Source organism: Oryctolagus cuniculus, chromosome 1 (assembly GCF_964237555.1).
Source record: "Oryctolagus cuniculus chromosome 1, mOryCun1.1, whole genome shotgun sequence".
In the NCBI taxonomy this organism is placed as follows: domain Eukaryota; kingdom Metazoa; phylum Chordata; class Mammalia; order Lagomorpha; family Leporidae; genus Oryctolagus; species Oryctolagus cuniculus.
This window is the reverse complement of record NC_091432.1, coordinates 29,413,462-29,438,603: the sequence shown is the minus strand read 5'-3', so window position 1 is coordinate 29,438,603 and position 25,142 is coordinate 29,413,462. Positions and strand designations below refer to the sequence as shown.

General features: G+C 41.0%; 1 protein-coding gene across 3 annotated transcripts in view; it reads left to right on the top strand.

Annotated features, from left to right (window-relative positions):
- IFTAP (intraflagellar transport associated protein) overlaps positions 1–25,142 on the top strand; it is an 80,781-nt gene that overhangs the window by 29,699 nt on the left and 25,940 nt on the right. For all 3 annotated transcript variants that reach the window (XM_008269826.4, XM_008269829.4, XM_070064480.1), the window contains 3 exons: positions 15,111–15,265; positions 16,989–17,060; positions 19,515–19,581. In XM_008269826.4, coding sequence (XP_008268048.1) covers positions 15,111–15,265; positions 16,989–17,060; positions 19,515–19,581 — 294 coding nt within the window. The remainder of the gene's footprint in view (positions 1–15,110; positions 15,266–16,988; positions 17,061–19,514; positions 19,582–25,142) is intronic.

Sequence of the window (25,142 nt, the reverse complement as noted above, 5' to 3'; positions counted from 1 at the left end):
TCCAATCCAGCTCCCTGCTAACACACCTGTGAAAGCAGTAGAAGATGGCCCAAAGGCTTGGGCTCCTGCACCCATGTGGGAGACCTGGAAGAAGTTCCTGGCTCCTGGCTTGGGCCTGACCCAGCCCAAGCTATTGGCGGCCATCTGGGGAGTGAACCAGTGGATGGAAGATTGATCTCTCCCACCTCGCTGTCTGTAGCTCTGCCTTTCAAATAAATAAATAAGTCTTCTTAAAAAATAAAAAAGTAATAAGAATGATTAGAACTATGGATTTTGAGACTTTTTAATTTTATTCAAGTTTTTTTTTTCAGATTTATTTGTTTATTTGAAAGGAATAGTTAGAGAGAGAGAGAGATTTTTCATTTGCTGGCTCACTCCCCAAATAGCCTCAACGGCCAGAAATGGGCTGATCTGAAGCCAGGAGCCAGGAGCTTCTTCTGGATCTTCCATGTAGGTGGCAGGTGCCCAAGAATTGGGCCATCTTCCACTGCTTTCCCAGGCTTAGTAGTAGGGAGCTGGATCAGAAGTGGAGCAGCACTCCAACCAGTGTCCATGCGCTGAGGCTTTACCTGCTAGGCCACAGCACCTCCCCAAGCTTTCTTTTTGTTTTAAATGAGGTATATCTTAGAGTTCCCTGAAAAAGTGAGAGTGTGAAAGGCATGTACAATTTGTCTGCTGTTTTTCATTATTTATTTGAAGAAGAGAGAGATTGATGCTACCCTCTGGTTCATTCCCCAAATGCTGCCTACAACATTTGGACTGTGCCTGGCTGAAGCCGGGAACTCAGTTTGGGCTCCCAGGTGGATGACACGAACCCAAGAACCATCACTTGCAGCCGAATAGGGTGCACATTAGCCAGAAACTGCAATCAGAGGCAGAGCTGTGACTCGAACCAAAGCACTCCTAAAAGGGATGTGGGTATATAGGGCGTCTTAACTACTGTGCTGAGTACTTACCCCTGTCTTCTCTTGAATTGCTTTAAGTTGTGTGCCAGTGGTAGAGTCTGAGATTATTACAAGTTTGTGTAAATGTTTGAAAACTCCTAAGAAGCATTTTTTTGCCAAAAGGAGGGAAACTTGTTTCCTTTAAATGTTTCCAACTTAGGATAAAGAGTTTGTCTTGGGCCGGCGCCGCAGCTCAACAGGCTAATCCTCTGCCCAGCAGCTCTGGCACACTGGGTTCTAGTCCCGGTCGGGGCGCCGGATTCTGTCCCGGTTGCCCCTCTTCCAGGCCAGCTCTCTGCTGTGGCCAGGGAGTGCAGTGGAGGATGGCCCAAGTCCTTGGGCCCTGCACCCCATGGGAGACCAGGAGAAGCACCTGGCTTCTGCTTTCGGATCAGTGCGGTGCGCCGGCTGCAGCGCACTGGCCGAGGCGGCCACTGGAGGGTGAACCAACTACAAAGGAAGACCTTTGTCTCTCTCTCAAAAAAAAAAAAAAAAAAAAGTTTGTCTTAAACAGAGGCATTTTTATGCAGGTAGGCAAAAGGGCGTGATCTTTTAGGTTGAAGAAATTTGGCTTTTTGAAGAGCTCATTGCCCTTATGTTTCTCATTTTGACACGGGCAGGGCCAATGCTACAGGAAGGGCACTGTTCTGTTGTTGAATTCATAATGCCTGGATGCTAGCCTAGGCATATACTAATTCCTGAAGACTACAGTCTGCTGCTTCCAACTCTCTAAATCTGTAGCCAGAGATGACTCTGCATGTTCAGTGTGTCTCATGAAATACACATAAAGGCCCTTGGTAGGTTTTAAAGACTTACTCAAGTATAAAATTCTATGATTAAGAGGACTACTTATGATATAAAAGAGAAACATCAAAGTTTGATATTCCAGAAATCTTGAATCTACAATGTAAAAAAATGTAAAATATTGCCAACAATGTTAGTTGCTCACACTCTATTCCTTGAAGTCCTTGAAACCAATCATGTGTTACACATATTATATGGTGAGTCTGTATGAGCATGTTCTACAGTATACTTCAGAAATAATCCTACACTGGCCTCTGGTGGATGGACTAAATACTATGTCACATGCTTTTCCAAATACAGGATATCATATCTCTTTTTATCATTTTCAGCGTTTAGGTTCTACTTCAAGAAATCATGGGAATCTTGCTTATGTTTATGTACAAATGACCCAGGAGATGTTTATTAAAATGCATGTTCTTAGAGATCTGTCCCAAATTCTGATTAAGTAGTTCTAGTGGACAGCCCAGGAGCTTTGGCTTTCAGACCAGCTTTGACAAATATGCCTAAAATCAGATAAAGCAGGAGGTTTAGGGAGACATAAGATTTCTTCAAAGTTTTGTGTTCATTTTGCAAATACTGCACTTTTCTAGGAGTAAGGTCTGCAACTTTTGTGCAACTGTGATTCTCCCCCACCTGAAGTACAAGAGCATTTATTTTACCTTACAGAGTATTTTGCTTAATGTCACTATTTTATATTCTTTAAAAGGCATTTTGACCATGAAAGAGTGGTAACAGTTTATAGGAATAATTATACTGTGACCCTGCAGACCTCTGCCTTGGAGGCTGGGATTTAATAGGTTAGAGAATTTCAAGGTGGGCTTTGGTTCAGCATATATTCTGCCTCAAGTCTGAGGATTATAGTGTATGTGTCTATAGGTCAGCCCTGCACCATCACAGGCAAATGAACTTGCTACTCCTTTGTATTGTTGCAAGAGAAACTATGTCTTTGGGAGCTTTTTGCCATTAACAAGTGTACAGGCAAGAGACCAGGGAGACCACACAGTGTGGAGGCCATCTTGTTACCTACACTTCCAGGAAATGCTCCTCCAATAATTTTGCTGCTTGTGGTAACTTTTCTTCTATATATTTAATATGTGAAGGTACTTGGTAAGTTTTAAAGACTTAATCAAACATAGATTTTTATGATAAGGGTAGCCATTTGTGATTAAAAAGATTGACATCAAAGCTAGTTAAATATTTAAGGACCCATGACATACAATATAAAAATGTTAAAATAGTTTGCATATTTCCTTCTTCATTATTTCTGGGAAAGACTTTTTAAGATGATGCATATAGGTATTCTCCTTAGTGGATTAGAAGAAATTTGTTTAGAGAAAATTATTTTCAAGTAAAACCTACAAATAAAATCTTGATTTTTCAATTTTTTGCTCATGGTAGAAAAGTTAGAAAATATCAAGAGACACCAGCACAAACACACCATACACACACACACACACACACAGCAAATAAAAGCACATATTCTTTCTATGGCAGAAGTGTTATCTACTCAATAGCAACCTGGAGTAAAGATTACATTTCCCAGTCTTCCTTGTAACTGGGTATAGTCTTTTAACTAAGTCTGTGCCAGCGAGATGGGAGGGGAACTGATATGTACAATTGCTGGGTCATGTTCTTAAGTCCTCTGAATTCCTTTTATCCATTTCCCCACTGTCTGGAAGGTGTCAGTCATTAGAGAAGCTACCTTAGGCTCAGAAATGGAAGCAAGCCGTGTGCTTAGGATGGTGGAGCACTCCACCCCAGCCTGGATCCCTAGGTCATCTCATGGAGCAGAGACCACCTACCTGGCCTAAACTTTTGCATGCATCCTCGACCATGTGGAGAGGGGTGGTGCCCAAGGGATGGCAGAACAGAAAGACAGTGGGAGCCTGGGATCTAGGATAACCGTAGACAACCCTACTAGCCCTGTATTACCTGCATCTATCCTGTAGAATACAAGAAGTAAACTTTGATCTTGTGTAAGTTATTAGTACTTTAGGTGTCACTCTCATATAAGCAAAGCTATATCCAATTAACTAATTGATCAAACCATAATCTTCTTAGTGATAAACCATGCATATAAGCATCCTTCTGAATTTTTCTATGTTTAATAATATGTACATTATTAATTAGCACATGTGAATACAATTAGTTAAAAACATGAGAGTTGGGGAAAACCAGAATTTCAATCATAGTTTTGCTATTTTCTAACTAGGTTGTCATGGAAAAGTTAATTAGCATCTCTGAGATTTAGTTTTATAATATATAAAATAGATATGCTAACTTCTACTTCATACACTTGTTAGTAGGAGATTGTTACAAATAAGGGGTCATCAACTAATTCATGGAAAATGAGTATTATGCAAAACCATACATGGATTTCAAAATTTTTTTCATCAAAATAAACTTACCTTTTTTTTTAAGATTTATTTATTTGAAAGGCAGAATTACAGAGAGAGAGAAAGAGAGACACAGAGAGAGATAGAGAGGTCTTCCGTCTGCTGGTTTCATTCCCCAAATGGCTGCAACTACCTGGGCTGGGCCATGCTGAAGCCAGGAATCAGGATCTCTATCCAGGTCTCCCATGTGGGTACAGGGGCCCAAGGACTTGGACCATCTTCTGCTGCTTTCCCAGGTGCATTAGCAGGGAGCTGGATCAGAAGTCGACTAGAACCAGTGCCCATATAGGATTCTAGTGCCACAGGTTGTGGCTTAACCCATTATGCCACAGCGCCAGCCCCAAACTTATCTTCTAATTCTGTTTTTCCATGAACTGTTTGAAGTTCCTTTGTATATATAAAATACATGTACATATTCATTTGCTTATTTCTATTTATAGAACTTGAATTATAGTAAAGGATTGACCTAATGTTTTCATTCCTTTTAGGGATTCAGAAAATTTATTATAATTATTTTATAAAATGTGATCATGCTATAATACTGTTTTTATAACTTGCTTTTTCATATCACGTTATGTTAGCATATATTTTCCTAACAAATATTATCAGTGATTTTATGAATTCATGGAATTCAGTTGTTTGTATGTGCCACTATTTGCATTATCCATCCTCTTTTCCTGGGCTTTTGAATTATTTCCATTTTTTGGCTGCTATATTCATTCAGTTAATGTTTATTGAACACCTCACTGGGAAGGTAAAATTGAATGAAGATTGGGAGGAGGAGTGGGTAGTTGGTCCAATGGTTAAAACATTGCTCTGCTGGGGCTGGCACTGTGGCTTAGTGGGCTAAGCCTCTGCCTGTGGCACCAAGATCCCATATGGGCATCGGTTCATGTTCTGGCTGCTCCTCTTCTGATCCAGCTCCCTGCTAATGTGCCTGGGAAAGCAGTAGAAGATGGCCCAAGTGCTTGGGCTCCTGCAGCTGCGTGAAAGACCTGGAAGAAACTTCTGGCTCCTGGCTTCAGATTTTCTCAGCTCCTACTGTTGCAGCCATTTGGGGAATGAACCAGTGGATAGAAGACCTCTCTCTGTCTCTCCTTCTCTATCTGTAACTCTGCCTCTCAAATAAATACATAAAATCTTGAAAAAAAAAAAAAAACAAACCACATTGCCTGGGATTCTTGCATGTCATATCAGAGGGCTTGAGTTTGGGTTCTGGCTCTGCTTCCAACTCCAGCTTCCTACTAGTGCACACCCTTGGAGATAATAGGTTCAAGTAGTTGGAGCCATGTCATCCATGTACAAGATCCAAATCCTGGTTTTCCTGGCTCCTGGCTTGGATCTGGCCCAGCCCTGACTGTTGCAAGAATTTGTGGAGGCCGGCGCCGCGGCTCACTAGGCTACTCCTCCGCCTAGCGGCGCCGGCACACCGGGTTCTAGTCCCGGTTGGGGCGCCGGATTCTGTCCCGGTTGCCCCTCTTCCAGGCCAGCTCTCTGCTATGGCCAGGGAGTGCAGTGGAGGATGGCCCAAGTGCTTGGACCCTGCACCCCATGGGAGACCAGGAGAAGCACCTGGCTCCTGCTTTTGGATCAGCACGGTGCGCCGGCTGCAGCGCGCCAGCCGCAGCGGCCATTGGAGGGTGAACCAACGGCAAAGGAAGACCTTTGTCTCTCTCTCTCACTGTCCACTCTGCCTGTCAAAAAAAAAAAAAAAAAAATTTGTGGCGTGAACCAGTGGATATGAAATCTCTGTCTCTGTCTCACTGTGTCTCTGCCTCTGTCTGTCTACCTTTCAAAATAAATAAACAAATAATTTTTAAAAGAGGATTGAAAATAAGTCAGGGAGTTAAGCCTGCAGATAGTTAAGGCCTAGGGAACAGACAGAACAGGGGCCTGGCAATAGTAGTGCCCAGCCTGGGAGAGGAACAGTGCGGAGGCCAGTATGGCTGGAGGGGTATGAGCAAAGGGGAGAGGAACGGAAGCTGAGGTCTGAAGGCATGGAGGTGAGGGCAGCCCAGAGTTGGAGAGACTTGTAGATCCTTTGCACCATTTTTATTTATGGCCTTTAAAAACATTTTTATACATGGAAATGCTGGTTCAAAGATATGCCAAAATTTATGGCTTTGATTAAGCACAAATTTTCTAGGGAATATATTACACAGTTTTGTGGTGTTGTAGTGAAATCTTTATGTACAAACAATCGTTTATTTTGCATAAATTCTTAGACATGGAAATGCTGACTGAAAGATAAGCAAAATGTTATTTCTTTGAGTGAGTAAAACTATTGAGGGAATAGATTAAGTGTTTATTATAGGCAGAGGCATTATCACATAACTTTCTTAACTCCATTTCTAGTCTTCTATCCTGGCAGAGTGTTAAGCTCAGAGTGAACACTGGGTGCAGAACTTGCTGGTTGAAGACTTAAATATCAGTCACTGTCCCAGTCTTAATTGTTGCACATCTTTTGGAGTAGAGAACAAGTATTTTACTTAAGTTAAATATGGGGAGTATTTTCTTGATGGTGATGTCCCTGCTGTCCTCATGCTTACGTTTTAGTAGGAGGAGATAAGCAATGAACAATTTAGGAAGGCAATTTCAGATGATTTCATATAGATTTGAAGAAAAAATCTTACGTAATAAAGAGAGGCCCAGTTCTACAGCTGAGGTGGTACTAGTCGTGGAGATAAAGTGATTACAAAGTTGTAGCCTCAGTGAACACCTGCATTTCTCCTCTTGTCTTGAGGTGGAGAGAAGCTGAAACTCTGTCGTTAACCTCTGGTCTGATTTCATCATGTTGTGGCACTACATGGAACTGGATTAGTGATGATGGTCCTTGGATCAAACTCAATATCATAATCAAGGGGATATGGGAAAAATCCATATGTCTTTCAGTTGGTGGATGGATAAATAAATTGTGTTCTAGTCATACTATGGAATATTTGAAAGTAAAAAGGTGGGAAGTAATAATGTATACCACAACATCGATGAGCTTCCATAATATTATGTTAAGTGCATGAAGTTGGGTTCAAAAGAACACATATTTGGTGATTGGTCTGATAGTTAAGATGCAGGTTAATGAGCCCATGTCCTATATCAGAGTTCCTGGGTTTGATACCTGGCTGAGCTCCTGGTTCCAGATTCCTTCCAATGCAAACCCTCATAGACAGTGGCGATAATTCAATTAATTGACTATGTACCACCCACGTGGAGACCTAAAGTGAGTTCTCATTTCCAAGATTTGAGTTGACCCAGTACTGGCCATTGCTGGCATTTGGAGGGTGAACCATTGGATGGAAACTTGCTCTCTCTCTTACCATCTGTTTGTCTCTTATTGTCTTTCTGCCTCTCAAAGTAATTAAAAATAAAAAAACTAACATATGATTCCATTTGTAGGGAATGCCTAGAGAAGAGAAATCTATAACAACAAAAAGTAGATGAATGAGTGTCTGTGGCTGGGGGTAGGAATGGGGAATGACTACAGATGGTCACTATGCAACTTTTGGGGGGTGATGGCAATGATCTAAAAATTGAACTGTGATTATTGCATAACTCTGTATGTTGACTAAAAAGCATTGAATTGTACACTTACAATGAGTGAATTTCATGATGTATAAATTATATCTTAGTAAAGTTGTGGAGATGTAGAGGTATTGTTCATGAATACGTAGATCTTAGATCCTTCCCCTGGGTTCTCCCTCAGATAAGCATGTAGTCTTGTGACTCTGAGTTTGGCCTCAGAACTAGAGGGATCCTGCTTGTCTAGAGATATTTCTCATCAGGAAAATAAATGTGTAAGTTTTAAGTAGAAAAAGGACTAGTGAAAATTCAAATGCAACAGATTTTACCTTGTGTAGATGTTGTCACGAGCAGCCTTGCCCAGTTCGAGATTCTGGAGCTACAAGAAGTTATGCTCACTTATGCTGCAGCCACTGCCCTCTGGGCCACCTCCTTCTGTGACCTTTTTATTTATTAATTTTTTATTTTTGACAGGCAGAGTGGACAGTGAGAGAGAGAGACAGAGAGAAAGGTCTTCCTTTACCGTTGGTTCACCCTCCAATGGCCGCTGCGGCCGGTGCGCTGCCCGTGCTGATCCTAAGCTGGGAGCCAGGTGCTTCTCCTGGTCTCCCATGCGGGTGCAGGGCCCAAGTACTTGGGCCATCCTCCCCTGCACTTCCGGGCCACAGCACAGAGCTGGCCTGGAAGAGGGGCAACTGGGACAGAATCTGGTGCCCCGACTTGGACTAGAACCCGGTGTGCCGGCGCTGCAAGGTGGAGGATTAGCCTATTGAGCCGCAGCGCCAGCCCTTCTGTGACCTTGAATACATCAGTGGGAAAGGCAAGCTCATCTGATGGGGTGGGTATGTGTGGCCTTTCTGCACTCAATTGTAATCTGCTCAACAGTTTGAAAGCCTGTGGTATTATCCACTTGCACCATCACAGAGGCTGATAGAAAAGTAACACTGGGCATGCCAAATTAAATATAAAAGGATGGTACAGATTGCAGTGGAAAGATAAAGTGAATATTCTGTCATATCTAGAAGGCAGAAACATAACCACCTGGAGATAGTGTCTGCTTTTGTTTTAAACACACACGAAGAACTCACTTTGTAAGTTCTTTTTTCTTTCTTAAACCTTTCCTGTTCTTAGTACCACCTCCATAGCTGCAGTTTCCTTAATTTCTTACCTGAATTATTACCATAGTTCTATACTCTCTGCCTCTTGTCACTGAACCCCTCTGCCCCATTCCATCCCTTTCATCTTCTTAGAGCAGGGCTCTGTTGGAACTCCCAGGACCTGGTCAAGTACAGAGTTTTTGTCAGGCTCTCCAAGTATATCCTATCCACATGTCACTACGTGTGTGTTCCATCTTCCTGGAATATTTGATGATCTCAGGTCCTGTGCTTTCCCACTTTGGGGCTTTGCCTAGGAAATTTTCTCCTTGTGAAATAACCTCTCGACAGCGCTCACCTGCTGAACTTACTGCTATCTTTCAAAGTCTAGCCTGATGCCCCACTCCTGTGTGACACCTCTTATGGTTCTCCCAAACCCATTTTGATTTTCCCATTTTCTGACTTTATACCTCCTGTATGTTGTCTGCCATGGGTGCCTTCTACTTTGGTGATGTGTGTATATGGCTTAACTGCCTGGTTTATAAACCACCCATCTTGGTCACCTTGCACATGGTCGATGCCCCAAAATATAACTTTTTGAATTCAAAATGATCTGTGTAACTCAACTTCATAGATTTGCTTCCTGAAAAATAAACTTTAGCAAGTTGATATTCTTTAAGTGCCTAACATGAGACATTTCAAGAATTTCAACTTGCAGCTCTTCTGTCCCTCATCTAGGGCTTTTGACATACATTTTTCCAGGCCAGGTTTGTGCATTTGTGCCTCGGCAGGTTGATGGCTATGACTGTGAATAATGAGTCAATTATCATCCAGCCTGGGGAAAGCACAATTATTCCTGCCTGGCCAGGCTGAGGTAATCCTCTCCTCCCTGTGCCCTTTCAAATGAAGAACATAAAACAGTTGGAATGCAGAGCATTGTACAGGGAATTCAGACAAAACATTTGTGTGCTGAATTTAGCTACTTTGGATTTATTCTGATTTATGATTGATTGGTTTTTAAATTGCTTATTTAATCCTAATGACTGTCACTCCAGGGGAGACCACATCTCAAGGAAGCATGTGACCGAGAAGTGGTGGAAAGAAGTTATTCTGGACAAATCAAGAGCAAATATTATTGTCCAGAGAAACATTGCTCTAGGCTAGGAGTATAATGTGGGAAGCACCTCCTGACTTTCAAAGTACCCAGTCTTGTTACAAGCGTGATTGCTTATCCCCTATTCTCTTTGCAAAAGCCTTGTTGCAGCTGCCCACTGTGGCACAGAATTTCCCCTCCCATGAATTTTTCTTCCCTTCCAGCAACATATTCAATATCTCATCGTGACTGAGAGCATGCTCTTGATTTATATTGCTATTGACTGTAGCACTGAAGAACACACACTCTGAGGTCGCTGGTAGGATTGGGTCTTGAATTCTGATGCCACCTGTGCCGAACTGAACACTCTGCCACAAGTGTGGTAATGTTTCTCAGCTCACAGGCACTAGTTCAGTAGTAGTAGGGATGAATTTGAATGTTTTTGTAAGAAAAGTTTCTTTCAAACTTGAGTGCTCTGAAAATAATCACTTTTATCTGGAAGATACGTAATCAATCTTTGGTTATCATCTAATTTCTTAAGGCATCAAGAGTTGCAACCTTTTCAAGGAGTGTAACCTTTTTCTTTGGTCTGAAATTAGACATCATAGGCGTTGTGGTGGCCTCGCAAGGCAGATCTGTTGGAAGCTTGTCTGTTTGGTTTCAAAAGAAAATTGAAATTCCATTGCTTCAGTATAACGAAACCTTTAAAAACCTTTAGAAAAACTTTTGTCTCATCTGTATTGAAGTTTTGACTCAGAAATGCCCAAAGAAATGCTCTTTCAGGTCTCAATAACCTACTTGTTCTCTGAAATATTGCTGTTAAATTTCTAAACTGTATTATGTCTGACACTTATTTCAAAGCAAGAAGCATTAGGGATAAGATGAAAGGGTGGAAAAGGACTCTCATGAAAAAACAGAAGCAGAGGAAGCTGAGCCGAGCAGCTGGGTGGCACATTTGGATCGCTACTGGGGTAACCCTGGGAGCAGCATGTGGCTCTCTAATCAGCTTTCGGCCACTTCGGATTCTGTGCTGCACCAACATCTGCCTTTTAGACATTATCATATTGAAAAAGAACTTTTCTACCCTATCTCCTTCTGCCAAGATATTTATTATTTACTGGCTTTAAAAAATGATAAAAGCCACCATAAGGAGCTCTTCAAGCTCTTTGGAGGGATAGAGTATGTATTCTTGTGAAACTAATTTCAAAGTTTAGGAAGAAGCTTTAAACCGAGTTTAATCACAAAGAGAAAGTTCTTTCGTGCATCTCCTGGTATTTATGTTTACAAAAGAGAGAATTTAAAGAGTGGACAGACTTTTATTAGATCTGAGACCCCAACTAATAGTTCACCATCACCATAAGCAGCTGGGACTTAGTTTATATTTCAAAGGAGTTCGATCTTGTTGCCTGTCAAATGTCCTGGATGTTTTACTGGAAAAGGCAGAGGAATACCTTGAGTGACTGTGAGGAAAAAGCAGAATTCATGCTTACAGAACATCTGTTATTTTCAGACATCTCTGTGCTTTTCAAGTATGTGAGGAGGTAGACTATTGCAGCAGTGTTCTGTTGGAGAATATGTTCTATCCTAGATTTAGGTTGTGCTTAACTTTAAGGATAAGCATAGAGAATTGAAGTCTCTTATTAGAGCAGTGCACTGAGGAATGGAGGTAGCCATAGGAAGTTTTCTTCCTTTCCAATTTTGATGAAGTTTGAGGAGTCCTCTCATTCCTTAGTTAACTCAAGCATCTCCACACCTGCCTTGCTGCACCATGCTGCCACTGCTTATCTTAGAACTAAGATTGTTTCAGCATATCTTTGTGGCTGTAGAACAGGAAGAAGCCGAGGAGCCAAGTCCTAGGACCATTTCTTCCTCTTACCTGATCCTCATGGCTCTAGTTACTCCAGCAGTTGTCTTAGCAACCTTCCCAATACTTTATGTAGTCTCTCCATCCTCTCCACCTCCAGCAACCAAAGCTGTGTGGTGTCTCCACCAGAGTTTCTAGAGATTTGTTCAGGTAAAATGCAGGGGCCACTTCTGCCAAGTGTACCTAGTTAGGAATCACTGGTGTTGGTGCAGTAGATAGCAGTAGACAGTGGGCCTGTGTGTGTGTTGTTTATAGATAGGATCTTTTTATCTTATTTTTTTTAGTTTTTACTTAATGAATGCATTTTTTCATAGATACAACTTTAGGAATACAGTGGTTCTTTCCCCCATGCCCCCCAAACTCCCATCCCACCTCCCTCTCCCTCTCCCATCTCCTTCTTCATTATGATTCATTTTTAGTTTGACTTTATATACAGAGGACCAACTCCATGCTAAGCATAGACTTCAACAGTTTGCACCCACGCACACACACAACATGTAGAGTACAGTTTGGGAACAAAATTTGCAGGGATATGACCTTTTTAAAGAAAAAGTGATGCATTCAATATTTGTATTTCCCTTCTCTGGCTTATTTATTTATTTATTTTAAAGATTTATTTATTTGAAAGGCAGAGTTACAGAGACAGAGAAAGAGGTCTTCCATCCACTGGTTCACTCCCCAAGTAGCCGCAATGGCCGGAGCTAGGCCAATCCTAAACCAGGATCCAGGAATTTCTTCCTGGTCTCCCATGTAGGTGTAGGGGCCCTGCTATGGTCTGCTTTCCCAGACCATAGCAGAAAGCTGGATTGGAAGTGGAGCACCCAGGACTTGAACTGGTGCCCATATGGGATGCTGGCTCTGCAGGTGGCAGCTTTACCCACTACACTACAGTGCTAGCCCCACTGGCTTATTTTTAAGAAAGTGTTTGGTGATTTACTTTAATGTGGCCAAAAGAGAGAGAGAGGTAGAGATAAGATTGTCCATCTACTGGTTTACCTCCCAAATGCCCACAACAGCCAGGCCTGGGCCAGGCTGAAGCCAGGAGCCTGGTACTCCATCTGGGTGTCCCATATAGGTAGTAGAGGTCCAAGCACTTGAGCCATCATCTGCTGCCTCCTAGTATCCATTAGCAAGAAGCTGGACTGGAAGCAGAGCAGCTGGGACTTGAACTGGCACTACCATAGGGGATGTGGATAAAGAAAGCAGCTGTTTAACCCACTGCACCACAATGCCTGCTCCCTCTCAGAATTATTAATGATATATTATAGACTATATTATAGCTGTTCCCCAACAGTATTTCTGTGTTAGTGTTCTGAAGAGATCTGCACAAGACTTAATACTATCAATGATGGGACATTCAGAAGCAAACAAGAGATTCCAATTTGAATTTGCACCAGGCTGTGATCATTAGCACCAAATAAACCTCAATGATTTTGATGCCATGTAACTGACAGCTCTAGAGAAACAAATACGGCTGCTTTTCTAGTCTAGGCTGCCTTATAACCCCTTCAGTTATGGATCTGGATAAGGAGTTCACAGATAAACCAATCCCTCAGGGGCCAGCGCTGTAGGCTAAGCTGGTTCACGTCCTGGCTGCTCCTCTTCTGATCAGCTCTCTGTTTACGGTCTGGGAAAGCAGAAGATGGCCCAGGTGCTTGGGCCCTGGTATCCACATGGGAGACCCCAAAGAAACTCCTGGTTCCTGGCTTCTGATTGGCCATTGCAGCCATTTGGGGGAGTAAAACAGTGGATGGAGGACCTTTCCTCTCTCTATCCCTCTCTCTCTGTAACTCTCTCTCTCTTAAATGAATAAATAAACTCTATCTCTTAAATAAATAAATAAATCTTAAAAAAAAATTTCTGTTTCTCTGAAATATTTTCATGGTAGAGACTAGAAAGAGAAGGGGTTGGATTCCCCAGACTAAGGATCACTTGATTTATGCCACTTGCCTTCTTTTGAGTTTCTTCAACACTCCACTGGCATAGATTCCTGACTGTTATTGTCAATTGCAGCACGCAAATTCCTTTTTGGAATGTATCCTACAGCCCTGGTCCCTCTTTAACTATCGTAAACTTTTATTCTTTATTTCCTTTCAAGGATTTCTTCTTCTGTTTTCTGCTTCTTTCTTTTTCTGTTTTCTCAGGACCTTTCCTAGTCATCTGCTATATTATTATAGATAACAATGATAGATTCTAGGGTCAGAAGGCCTGGGTTCATAGCCCCATCCTGCTACTTTCCAGGTTCATAACCTTGAACGAGTTACTTAATTGTTTGCTTTGGTTTCCTTGTCTGTAAAGTGGGGGTAGTAACACTACCTGTCTCTAAGAATGTTACCATGCTTAAATGAAATGATTCTTGAGATGCTCATAAAAGGGTAACACTCAATGAATGTTAACTCATATTATTAATATTACTACTGATTTTAAAAATAATTTTATGGCTTAAGCCATTTCCTCCATGTAATTGATAATTGATACTTATCTATAACTATGACATCTTCCCCACACTTTAGCCTACATTTGCAGCTACCTTCCGGTCATTTTCACCATGGTTTCTGCTTGCTCTGCAAATGCATTGTGGCCAAACTCAATTCATTATCTTGTACCAAGCTTATCCTATTTTATTTTCCCCCCATGTTTTTGTTAATAACATCATGATATCACAATTTTTGCAGTGTCTTAATTTAGGATTAATCTTAGACTTCTTCCTTAGCTCAGGAGATAATCATGAGTATGTATGGATTTAGTGTAAAAATATTCATTTTTAATCATTTTAAACAGTTGAGAATAAGGGATTTTTAATTTACAAGAAATTCTCTATAAATATTATAATTGCACAGAAGAAAGTTCAATGACAAGAAGAAAAAAGATATTGCTGATAATTGATTTATAATATAATATATTCAGTGTGATCCCATTTTGATTTTTAGAAGTTCATGGATGCAAAAGAAAAGATTAGGAAGAGTAATGGGAAAAATTTTGTTCTGTCTTTTCTGGCTTATAGGATTATGAATGTTTTTCACAATTGCTTTTTCTTCCTCTTAAAATATTTTGAAAATCATCCATTCTTCCACATAAATAAGAAACCCCTCAAGTTTAGAAAAGAAAATGGGATACAGTCATGCAAGTACTAAATTGACCTTTTAATAATGGCCAGGAACAGTGATGAACAGACATGTAGTAGGCATTCAATAAATATTTTGAATGAAATAGTGTTATTTTTCTATGCAGGTTTTGAAGTAGGTTTTTACAGCAAAGAATGCTTAATGCTTTTAGCATTTACTTGTAGAGTGCTTTGCAAACTATTCTTTTTTGTTTGAAGGAAGTTTTTCAATAAATGAAATAAGCCAGACTGAATGTAGTAGATGTTTTCTAATACTATATTGCTAATTATTTCAGAGGATAATGGGATCACAAGGGGAGCATTTGGCACCAGTTCTTCAGAAAAACTTCCTTCAGTAAAATGTACTCATGAAAATGAACCAAATGACCACCACCATCTGGGAAGTAAAACCATATTTCTTCGTACTTCCTCACAATGTTTGGAAGAACAGGTAATGCCATACACATTTATAGAAACAGTCTGAAAAAAAACTTTATGAATTATAAAAGAGACCCTAAGAAACATTGTTCAGCTATTGGTTGGTAATTCCTAATTCTAGAAGGAGTGCTATTGAAAATCACCATTACATTTCATCAACAGCTTTTCTTATGGTAGCTTGCTGATTCTCAGTTTTCATTAGAAACCTCTGAAACACCTTCCATTTATAAATTGTTGTTGAAATGATTTAAATCCTTTAGACCATTCTTTATTTTGGACAAAAGAACTCTTTTTTTTTTTTTTTTTTTTTTTTTTTTTAATTTGACAAATAGAGTTAGACAGTGAGAGAGAGAGAGAGACAGAGAGAAAGGTCTTCCTTCCGTTGGTTCACTCCCCAAATGGCCACTACGGTCGGAGTTATGCCAATCTGAAGCCAGGAGCCAGGTGCTTCTTCCTGGTATCCCATGCAGGTGCAGGGGCCCAAGCACTTGGGCCATCCTCCACTGCCTTCCTGGGCCACAGCAGAGAGCTGGACTGGAAGAGGAGCAACTGGGACTAGAACCCGGCACCAAAAGAACTTCTTAAAAATTGTTTTGGTAAAATGAGACTTTCTCTGATCTATCATAGATTTGCCTCTTTAAAACATAAAGTAGAATCTGTTCTCTTGGTTTTTCTAATATTTGGTCCATAAATGTTGATTTATCTCTTACCAATTTTCAAGACTTTATAGACTCTATTCATGTTTTACTTTTTTTTCCCAAGATTTATTTATTTATTTGAAAGTCACTGTTACAAAGAGAGAGGGAGAGACACCCACAGAGAGATCTTCCATCTGCTGATTCACTCCCCAGATGACTACAACGGCCAGGACTGGATCAGGTTGAACCCAGGATCCAGAAGCTTCTTCCATGCCTCCCACCAGGTGGCAGGGTCCCAAACACTTGGACCATTTTTGCCACTTTTCCCAGATCATTACCAGAGAGCTGGATGGGAAGTGGAGCAGCGAGGGCATGAACTGGTGCCCATATGGGATGCTGGCATTGTAGGTTGCACCTTTGCCTGCTACGCTACAATTCTGATACCCTCATTTGGTTTCTAATTATCAAGGAATCATAGTGGAAGTTGTACTGTTAAGGCAATTTGAGTTTGTAGTTGCTGCTTAATCATGTCTTCCCTCCAATACTAGTGACAAAATTTAAGAGGTTGCAGTTTTATACAAGGGGATAAAAGCATCTGTGCTGGAAATGTGCTTATATGTGCAGAGGTCTGCAATTCTTTATTTCTAGAGCCTGCATCCTATGATATGATTATGAAATATGAACTTTTGTTTTTCCTGGCAATTATTGGCCATTGGTATTATTGTCTATTTATTGAGTGTTTGGTCAGAATGTGAGAGGCAAAGAATTGTTGAATGGAATTCTTTTATAATGACTCAAAAATGTTATATTAATGTTCCCTGATTTGTTCATTGGAGGTTCGTTGGAATGAGAAAGGAGGTGGAGAATTCTCCTGTATTACACATGAGAACACTAGAGTTAAGTAATCTGCTCCATCTAGGTTGTATTATGGATGAGTTTAGAGCTCAGAAGTAGAAGCCAGACCTTTGGAAGGCTATTCGCTGACCACTATGGCTTAGTGAATCTAGGCTGTCATGCATCATTTAGTCAACATAGCTACAAGATCAGCTTCTTTTTTTTTTTTCAATTTCCCATCAATGTATTCTCACTGTGTTTCAGATAGTGGTGGAAGAAGGCCAAAAAGTTGTCAGTTTCCTTCAAGGTGATCTGAATCGGGCAGGAAAGGTGAAGGTAAGGCATGATTCATTTTTCTTTCGTGGAAAAACCTAACACACACCAAACAAAAAACACACACTCATTTGCTATCTCTCTCCATTATATGTTTGAAAGGTAGAGTTACAGAGAGAGAGAAGGAGAGACAGGAAGAGAAAGAGAGGTCTTCCATCAACTGGTTCATTCCCAACTGGCAGTAATAACTGGTACTGGGCCAGGCAGAAGCCAAGAACTTCAATGTTTCTTCCATATGGGTGGCAGGGACTTGAGCACCTGAGTCATCTTCTGCTTTCCCAGGCACATTAACAGGGAGCTTGATCTGATGTGGCACAGTAGGACTCGAACTTGTGCCCATATGGAATGCTGACGATGTAGGCGACAGCTTAACCCACTGTGTCATAGCTCTAACCCTGGTTTGCTGTCTCTTATAGAAAACTGGAAGATTCAGCAGATTTTGTCCTTCCAGTTTTTTTTTTTTTTTTTTTTTTTTTTGTAAATTGATTGAATATCTTAAACTAACCTTGGTTGGCTAGGTTCTCTGATTCTTTTTTTCTTAAATCTTAGCAAATGGAAGGGGATGCTTTGATAGAGAAATGTGATTCTAGTCCCTTTCAGGGTTTGCCATTCACAAAAAATGACAATATAATTTAAGATTCTCAGATTTTAGTAATGAAACCATCATATGGCAGATCAACTTTCGCTGTGGCCTGGAAGCCAAGTGGTGACTATAGTTAGGTACTTCTAAGCAATGGAAGCTTCCATATTACATTCCTGAGTAATAGCCATGGTCTGGTAGATAGAGCCAAAGGACAGAACACCTAACCTATCTTTTGAATTCAAATTATGAAATCTAAATTTGTAATTCAAAGGTGTTTTATTTAGTGCGTGTTTAGATCGTTGAGCATAAGAGGCACTGCAGGCTGGCACCGCAGCTCACTAGGCTAATCCTCCGCCTTGCGGCGCTGGCACACTGGGTTCTAGTCCCGGTCGGGGCGCCGGATTCTGTCCCGGTTGCCCCTCTTCCAGGCCAGCTCTCTGCTGTGGCCAGGGAGTGCAGTGGAGGATGGCCCGAGTCCTTGGGCCCTGCACCTGCATGGGAGACCAGGATAAGTACCTGGCTCCTGCCATTGGATCAGCGTGGTGCGCTGGCCGCGGCGGCCATTGGAGGGTGAACCAACGGCAAAGGAAGACCTTTCTCTCTGTCTCTCTCACTGTCCACTCTGGCTGTCAAAAAAAAAAAAAAAAAAAAAAAATAGCCGGCGCCGCGGCTCACTAGGCTAATCCTCCGCCTAGCGGCGCCGGCACACCGGGTTCTAGTCCCGGTCGGGGCGCCGGATTCTGTCCCGGTTGCCCCTCTTCCAGGCCAGCCCTCTGCTGTGGCCAGGGAGTGCAGTGGAGGATGGCCCGGGTGCTTGGGCCCTGCACCCCATGGGAGACCAGGAAAAGCACCTGGCTCCTGGCTCCTGCCATCGGATCAGCGCGGTGCGCCGGCCGCAGCGCGCCGGCCGCGGCGGCCATTGGAGGGTGAACCAACGGCAAAAGGAAGACCTTTCTCTCTGTCTCTCTCTCTCACTGTCCACTCTGCCTGTCAAAAAAATAAAAAATAAAAAAAAAAAAAAAAAAAAAAAAAAAAGAGGCATAAGAGGCATTGCAATGTTATTCCTTTGCTAGGCATCATTTGTACCAGTGGTGAAATCATTTCCTTATTTATTCTCTTTGATATTCGCCTGAGATGAATTAGTTCACGACTGAAATGTTACCATTTTGTTAATCTAAAATATCTCATTGTCAGCTTGCCGTGGAAAGCAGTATTCCATGTGGAATAGCTTTTCATTGAAATGCTGCTATTGTGTCTGCAAAGGTCATTTGCTCTGCTTTTTAACTTTGAAGTAATTTTCAGTTTTATTTGCTCAAAAGAGAGAACACTTGATTTTTTGCCCTACTCACCTCTCTTGTGATTTACCCAAGGCAGAATGATTTTGTTTTGAATGAACCTTTCTGTCCTGCTTTCTTTAATTTCTTCTTTTTGGCTCTTCAGAGTGCTATAAGAAAGCATGCTGTTAGAATAACAGCCAGAACCACCACCACCAGTTTCTTGGGAAGCAAAATCCGTAAAACAAAACCAAAAAAGAAAAAGAGTGTTTGGATTGTCTAGGTGGTACACGATGTGTCCTGGGACAGAGTCCGGAATGAAGTCCCTTTTCAAAGCTCCCAGACTGTTTTTCCTCTTTCATTATAGTGATCTGACTGTGGGGCCTATAGAAACTCAGAGAAGCTTCCACATTCACAGCTGCTTTCAGACGTCTCTGGGAAAGCACAGCGAACACAAAGGCTTGGAGCCGGGACTCAGTGGTTCAGGAGGGAGGTAGTTTCAGCTGCTCAGCTGAGCGTTGTAGAAGTGGATTCACTGACTCTTCATTGTGTTTGTTTCAAGCCTAACATACATAAAAAATGCCGTTAATCCTATTCTAGGTAGACCCTCTCCTAGACCTAGAAGATTTGGATGTGGATGAAGAGATTAAGCCTCGCATGAGCAAGGGTATGATTTCTATTTCTTCTCTATACTGTTTGTCCTCTTTCAAGAAACTAGAAAATGCTTTTTTTTTTTTTAATGATCTTAGCTCCATCTCCCCTGAGCTAAGTCCTGCAATTTCTGTTTTAACAACAAAGATTTCAGATGAAAAATCAAAACCTTGTGAAGATTATAAAACCTTTGGTCATAAATGAAATAAACCCTCTGCTCAGTTTACCATGTGATTGATTCTGGGCTCGTTATCTGAAGTCTAAAGAGCATAACAGGTTATTTTCAAGGGACACATAAAGAATCAATTAATAATAAAAATCATAAAATAATGATCCATTGTAAATGTTTCTTCTAGGGTAATTTTCACATGTGCTGGACTAAAAGAGGGTTACTGGCAATGCATTGATGTTTATACACATGGTGATCTCTTTCTTTTCCTGGCTAATGTTTCTATGTAAGCATGTATGCCCTTTGTAATGCAGAGAACTTTGACATATGTTCAAAATTGGGTTTATTTGTTTTGAGAACACTCATTCCTGATTCCTTATGCAGGAGTATCTCAACATCAATGTTAAGTTTTAGGGAAGAGGCAGTTTCTTTCTTTTTTTTCTTTTAAAAGATTTATTTTGTATTTGAAAGGTAGAGTTACAGAGAGGCAGAGGCAGACAGAGAGAGAGAGATTTTCCATCCACTGGTTCACTCCCCAGATGACTACAACATCTGGAGCTGAGCTGCTCCAAAGTCAGGAGCCAAGAGTTTCTTCTGGGTTTCCTATGCGGGTGCAGGGGCCCAAGGACTTGGGACATCTTCTACTGCTTTCCCAGGCCATAGCAGAGAGTTGGGTCGGAAGTGGAGCAGCTGGGACTTGAACTGGTGCCCATATGGGATGCTGGCACTGCAGGCAGCGGCTCTACCTGCTATTCCACAGTGTTGGCCCCTGTTATTTTTTGATTTTTGGATGATAGTCATTCTAATTGGGGTAAAGTGATAACTCATTATGGTTTTTCTTTGCATTTCACTGGTGGCTAGTGATTCTGAACATTTTTTCATGTTTCTGTTGGGCATTTGTATTTCATCCTTTGAAAAATGCCTATTCATGTCCTTTGCCCATTTCATTGCTTTTTTTTGAGTTTCTTGAGCTCCTTATGTATTCTGGGTATTAATCCTTTGTCAGATGCATAGTTTGCAAATATGGAATACTGCTGAGTCATAAAAAACATTAAATCCTGTTTTTTGCAACAAAATGGATGGAACTGGAAACCATTATGCTTAGTGAAATAAATCAGACTCAAAAAGAGAAGAATCACATTTTCACTGATTTGTGGTATTTAATGTATACAGTACAAAGTAAAACTTAATGTATGTGAGTGAAATTGACATTTTGGGATTTGATTATTTTATTTAGTGGAGCATTAAGCTTGTGTCTATAAAGTAAATGCAATATATGTTATTGCAAAAATTAAGAAAGAAAGAGAAGTGGAGAGTAGGGTAGTATCATTATATTTTTAGAATTGGATCTATGAACTACATGAAATCTGTTCTTGTTATAGTAATAAAAATAAATCACCTAAAATTAAGAAAATTCAGATAGTATGATGTGCTTGTGTCTTGAACACTCTATTAACCAAAAGACTTTGAAGTTTTTTTTAAAAATTATTTATTTGGTTTAAGTGAGACCAGAGATTTTCCAAAGCAGGGTCTCTAGATTTAATATCCCAGGTGACTGAATTCCTATAAGAGCAGTGTAGGGGGCCAGCTGGATTAGAAGGCAGAGCTAAGGACTTTTCAGAAAGCTACACTGGTAGGGCAAGCACACTGTTTTGAGTTTTGGGTGATTTGGGGAAGGAAGTTTGTTAAAAATGTAGATTCCTGGGTCTTGCTCCTAATAGTCTAATTCAGAAGGTCTCTGTAGTGCCTGGTGATAATGCCTTTTAACCAGCTTCCCAAGGGATTTGGATAGCATCAGTTTGAGGGTGATACTTGGAGAAAAGTGATTCTAATCTGCATGTAATACATTTGTAATATAAAATCAATTTTATAGGAAAAGAAAAAAGTGAATGTATTGGGAATTTTTGTGATGGTTTAAATTTTTTCTTGCCAGCAGTGAAGTGGTATGAATACCACCATAAAACAACATAGGCAAAAAAAAAAAAAAAAAAAAAAAAAAATCGGAATTTTGTTATATCAGTCTTTTAAATTGGCCCTTTTGCCTTTTCCATTATTGTTTTCTAAAAACATTTTTCAAGTTATATTTTACAGTTACTGGATTTGATTTTAAAAATTTGAATGAAAATGTGTTACTAGTATTTTTCTAGAAATCCAATAACAGGTGGTCTTGTATTAAAAGTTGTTGAGGTTGAACCTAGCCTCAGTGGACTTGAATAAAGTAGTCATGCCTGTCCCACATGTAAAATAATATGCAAAAAGCTGAAGCTGAAAACTGACACAGGCTCTAGTGGTCTATTTTAATTACCAGGAAGACCACCAGGGTTTCACATTTTTCATAATGCACAATCTGGGTCACTTGAAAGGAAAAAAGAAATTAAATAGTTTGTGCCAAGGTGAATTTTAATTTGGGCCTAATTTGTATTACACTTCAGGAATGTGAGCAGAAGGCAAATATTTATATCAGATGGGAAATGTGACATTTTAAATAGGCAAGTTGCTTGTATAATTTTGGCAGCTGGGAGGTTTACTGATTAGATTCTGTTGTTATTGGTGAAGCAGCAGATTTGCCTGGGGCAACCGAGAAGTGGGTTGTATATTGTTTTTCTACCATTGAGTTTGTTTATTCACTTTATTCACTCTCAAAAATATTCTCCAGGATTCAGAAGCATAATTCTTGCCCAATATTTGGTTTATATGTTTGGCAGTGCAGGTGGAGAAAGTGAAGACGGTTCTTCAGTGGAGCCAAGTTTGTGTGGTGGTACTGAGCAGTTGTTTGAGCGATTAAGCTTTGCCACTAGTTTGGTGCCAAGTGTTTACTTGAGATCAAGTTTTAACTACTTTTTTCTTCCTTTGAATTTGAGATAAGATAGTTAACCTGGTGATTGTCTTGCCTCAGACAACCTGGCTTGAATTGTGATCCAGCAAAGCTGTTATTATTTGGACTAGTTATTATGCTGAGGCCATTATATGAGGACAAGTCACCTGCTTATTACTTTGTGCCTCCTCAATTTGTTTTGGGAATATGATTCCAGGTTGTTTTATTCCAGGCTCTTGCCCCTCATGAGATAAGCATTCAAAGGGACTTGAGTAAAGCACAAAAATGGGAACAGGATTTATTTAAATAGAGAGTGAATACACATTCAGGCAGGAGTGCAGATGACCAAAAGAGGAGAGATGCTCGCGGTGAGAGAGCTGGAGAGAGTATGTTGATGAAGGGAGAGAGAGGGTGAGAGAGAGCTGGCTGCCCACTCCAGTCCAGTGGACCCTTTGTGGGGCAGGAGTGGTGCCTTAATTGAACATACAAACAGGGTGGGGTTTGGCCCGGGTTCAGTGTGTGTGTGATGTCATCTGGGGAAGTTTTCATGGCATCCCTGCTTGAAGCTCAACTCACTGTGTTCATGGCATCCTCTTGGTTCTGGAGGAAATGCAAATACATCGTGGGAAAGTGAGTGTGCTGGGTTGGCATGCAAAGGGGTGGGGTTATGGTGCCTGGCTAGAGACTCAAACTGCAGAAAGTCTTCCAGCTCCATTGTTCCCTGACTTACTCCTTGCCTAGCCTGTAGCAAGTTGGCTCAGCTTCTCTGGCTGCGTGTAGCTGGTTGAAGAGATTATTTTTTGACATCTTGTTCTCAGAATCATGCTATTTTATTAACATCTCCTGGTCAGCAGGTGTACTTAAGCCAAGGTTGATTATGTTGAATGAGAATTTTCAGTGATCCCTTTTTAAAGAGTGGCAGCTTTGTACAATTTTTATTTTCAAGTTCTCCAGTACTCCCAATGATTTCTAATTAAGTAATGGGCCAGTACATACAAATGAGGGCATCAGTAGTCTATTTATTTTATTTATTTATATTTAAAATTCTTTTCTTGTCTGCAACTTAAAGCAGCATCAGACCAGGACCTCCTATTCAACAAATATTTAAGAACTATACTTGTGCCTGGAATAAAGAAGACTAAAATAGACAAGTTCTTGGCTTTGTACAATTCTTAATTTTTCAGAAAAATAAGACTTTAATCATATAATCACAAATACATGATTATAAAGTATTCTAGATTTCACGAGAGCTTGTAGCAGGGGAACTTTTCTTTGGCACTGGGATCAGAGAAAGTTCTGAGAGCCTGAGATTGAAAGGAAGAGTAATCTTGACTAGATGATGGGAATGGGAGTGAATATAAGGGGCGGATAGTACAGGAACAAGCATAAGGAACAGCATGTGTAAAATCCTGAGCTAGGTGAAAATGGCATATTTCAAGCAACTTAAAGTTCAGACGTGTCATTGATTTCCACTTAGGACTGTTTCCAAATTGTTCCTTCATTGCTTCAATGATCACTAAAACCTTTGAGGGAAAACCCTGTGCTTCAAGATGTTCCTGTATTCCTACTTCTCCAGTCTTTATGTTTTATTAAGGGCCAACTGGAAAGGCACGTCGTCCATAGAGACACATCTTCTGCCCAGTCTTCAGGGTAATATGAGGAAACTTGCATTCTTCAGAATAGATTCTACCCATCTTCCCCAAGGGAAAAGGAATAATTTATCGTATTTTAGAGATTGGGAAAATACACTGAATGTTTGTGGATCCGTGTCTTTGTGCCTTTTTTTTTGGCAGGCAGAGTGGACAGTGAGAGAGACAGAGAGAAAGGTCTTCCTTTTCCATTGATTCACCCTGCAATGGCCTCTGCGGCCGGCGCACCGCGCGGATCCGAAGCCAGGAGCCAGGTGCTTCTCCTGGTCTCCCATGCGGGTACAGGGCCAAGCACTTGGGCCGTGCTCCACTGCACTCTCGGGCCATAGCAGAGTGCTGGACTGGAAGAGGAGCAACTGGGACAGAATCTGGCACCCTGACTGGGACTAGAACCCAGTGTGCCGGCGCTGTAGGCGGAGGATTAGCCTATTGAGCCGCGGCGCTGGCCCGTCTTTGTGTCTTACTCATATGCTGTTTGGATGTTGTATGTCTTCTGTATCTGCACCTCCTTTAGACATGGCTCAGGTCCACCTTAGGCAGTGGTTTTCAACCCTAGAGACTCATTGTAGTTACCTGGGCAGCTTTAAACTTACTCATTCCTGGCCCTCCTTTGGGGGTTCTGTTCTGGTAGTCAGGTGTGTGTCCTGGCCCATGACCATTTCAGGAGTTCCCTAAATGACTTTAACGTGTGTCTAAGGCTGAGAATCATCTGTAGACAGAAAAAGGCCCTAGGAATGTGAAGAGGTCCTCCTAACACTTGACTGGATCAGAGTCAGCAGGCTTTCTCTTGGGGTGGGGGCGGGGGTCATCCAACATTAGACTTGGACAGAGAGCTTGTTATATAGGAAGTTCGGTTGTGACTGTGAACCAAGCCCCATTTTCAAAACAGTCCTATCAGGATAAAGCTCATATTTTAATTTCTGTCCTTCTGGCCTGTATATATT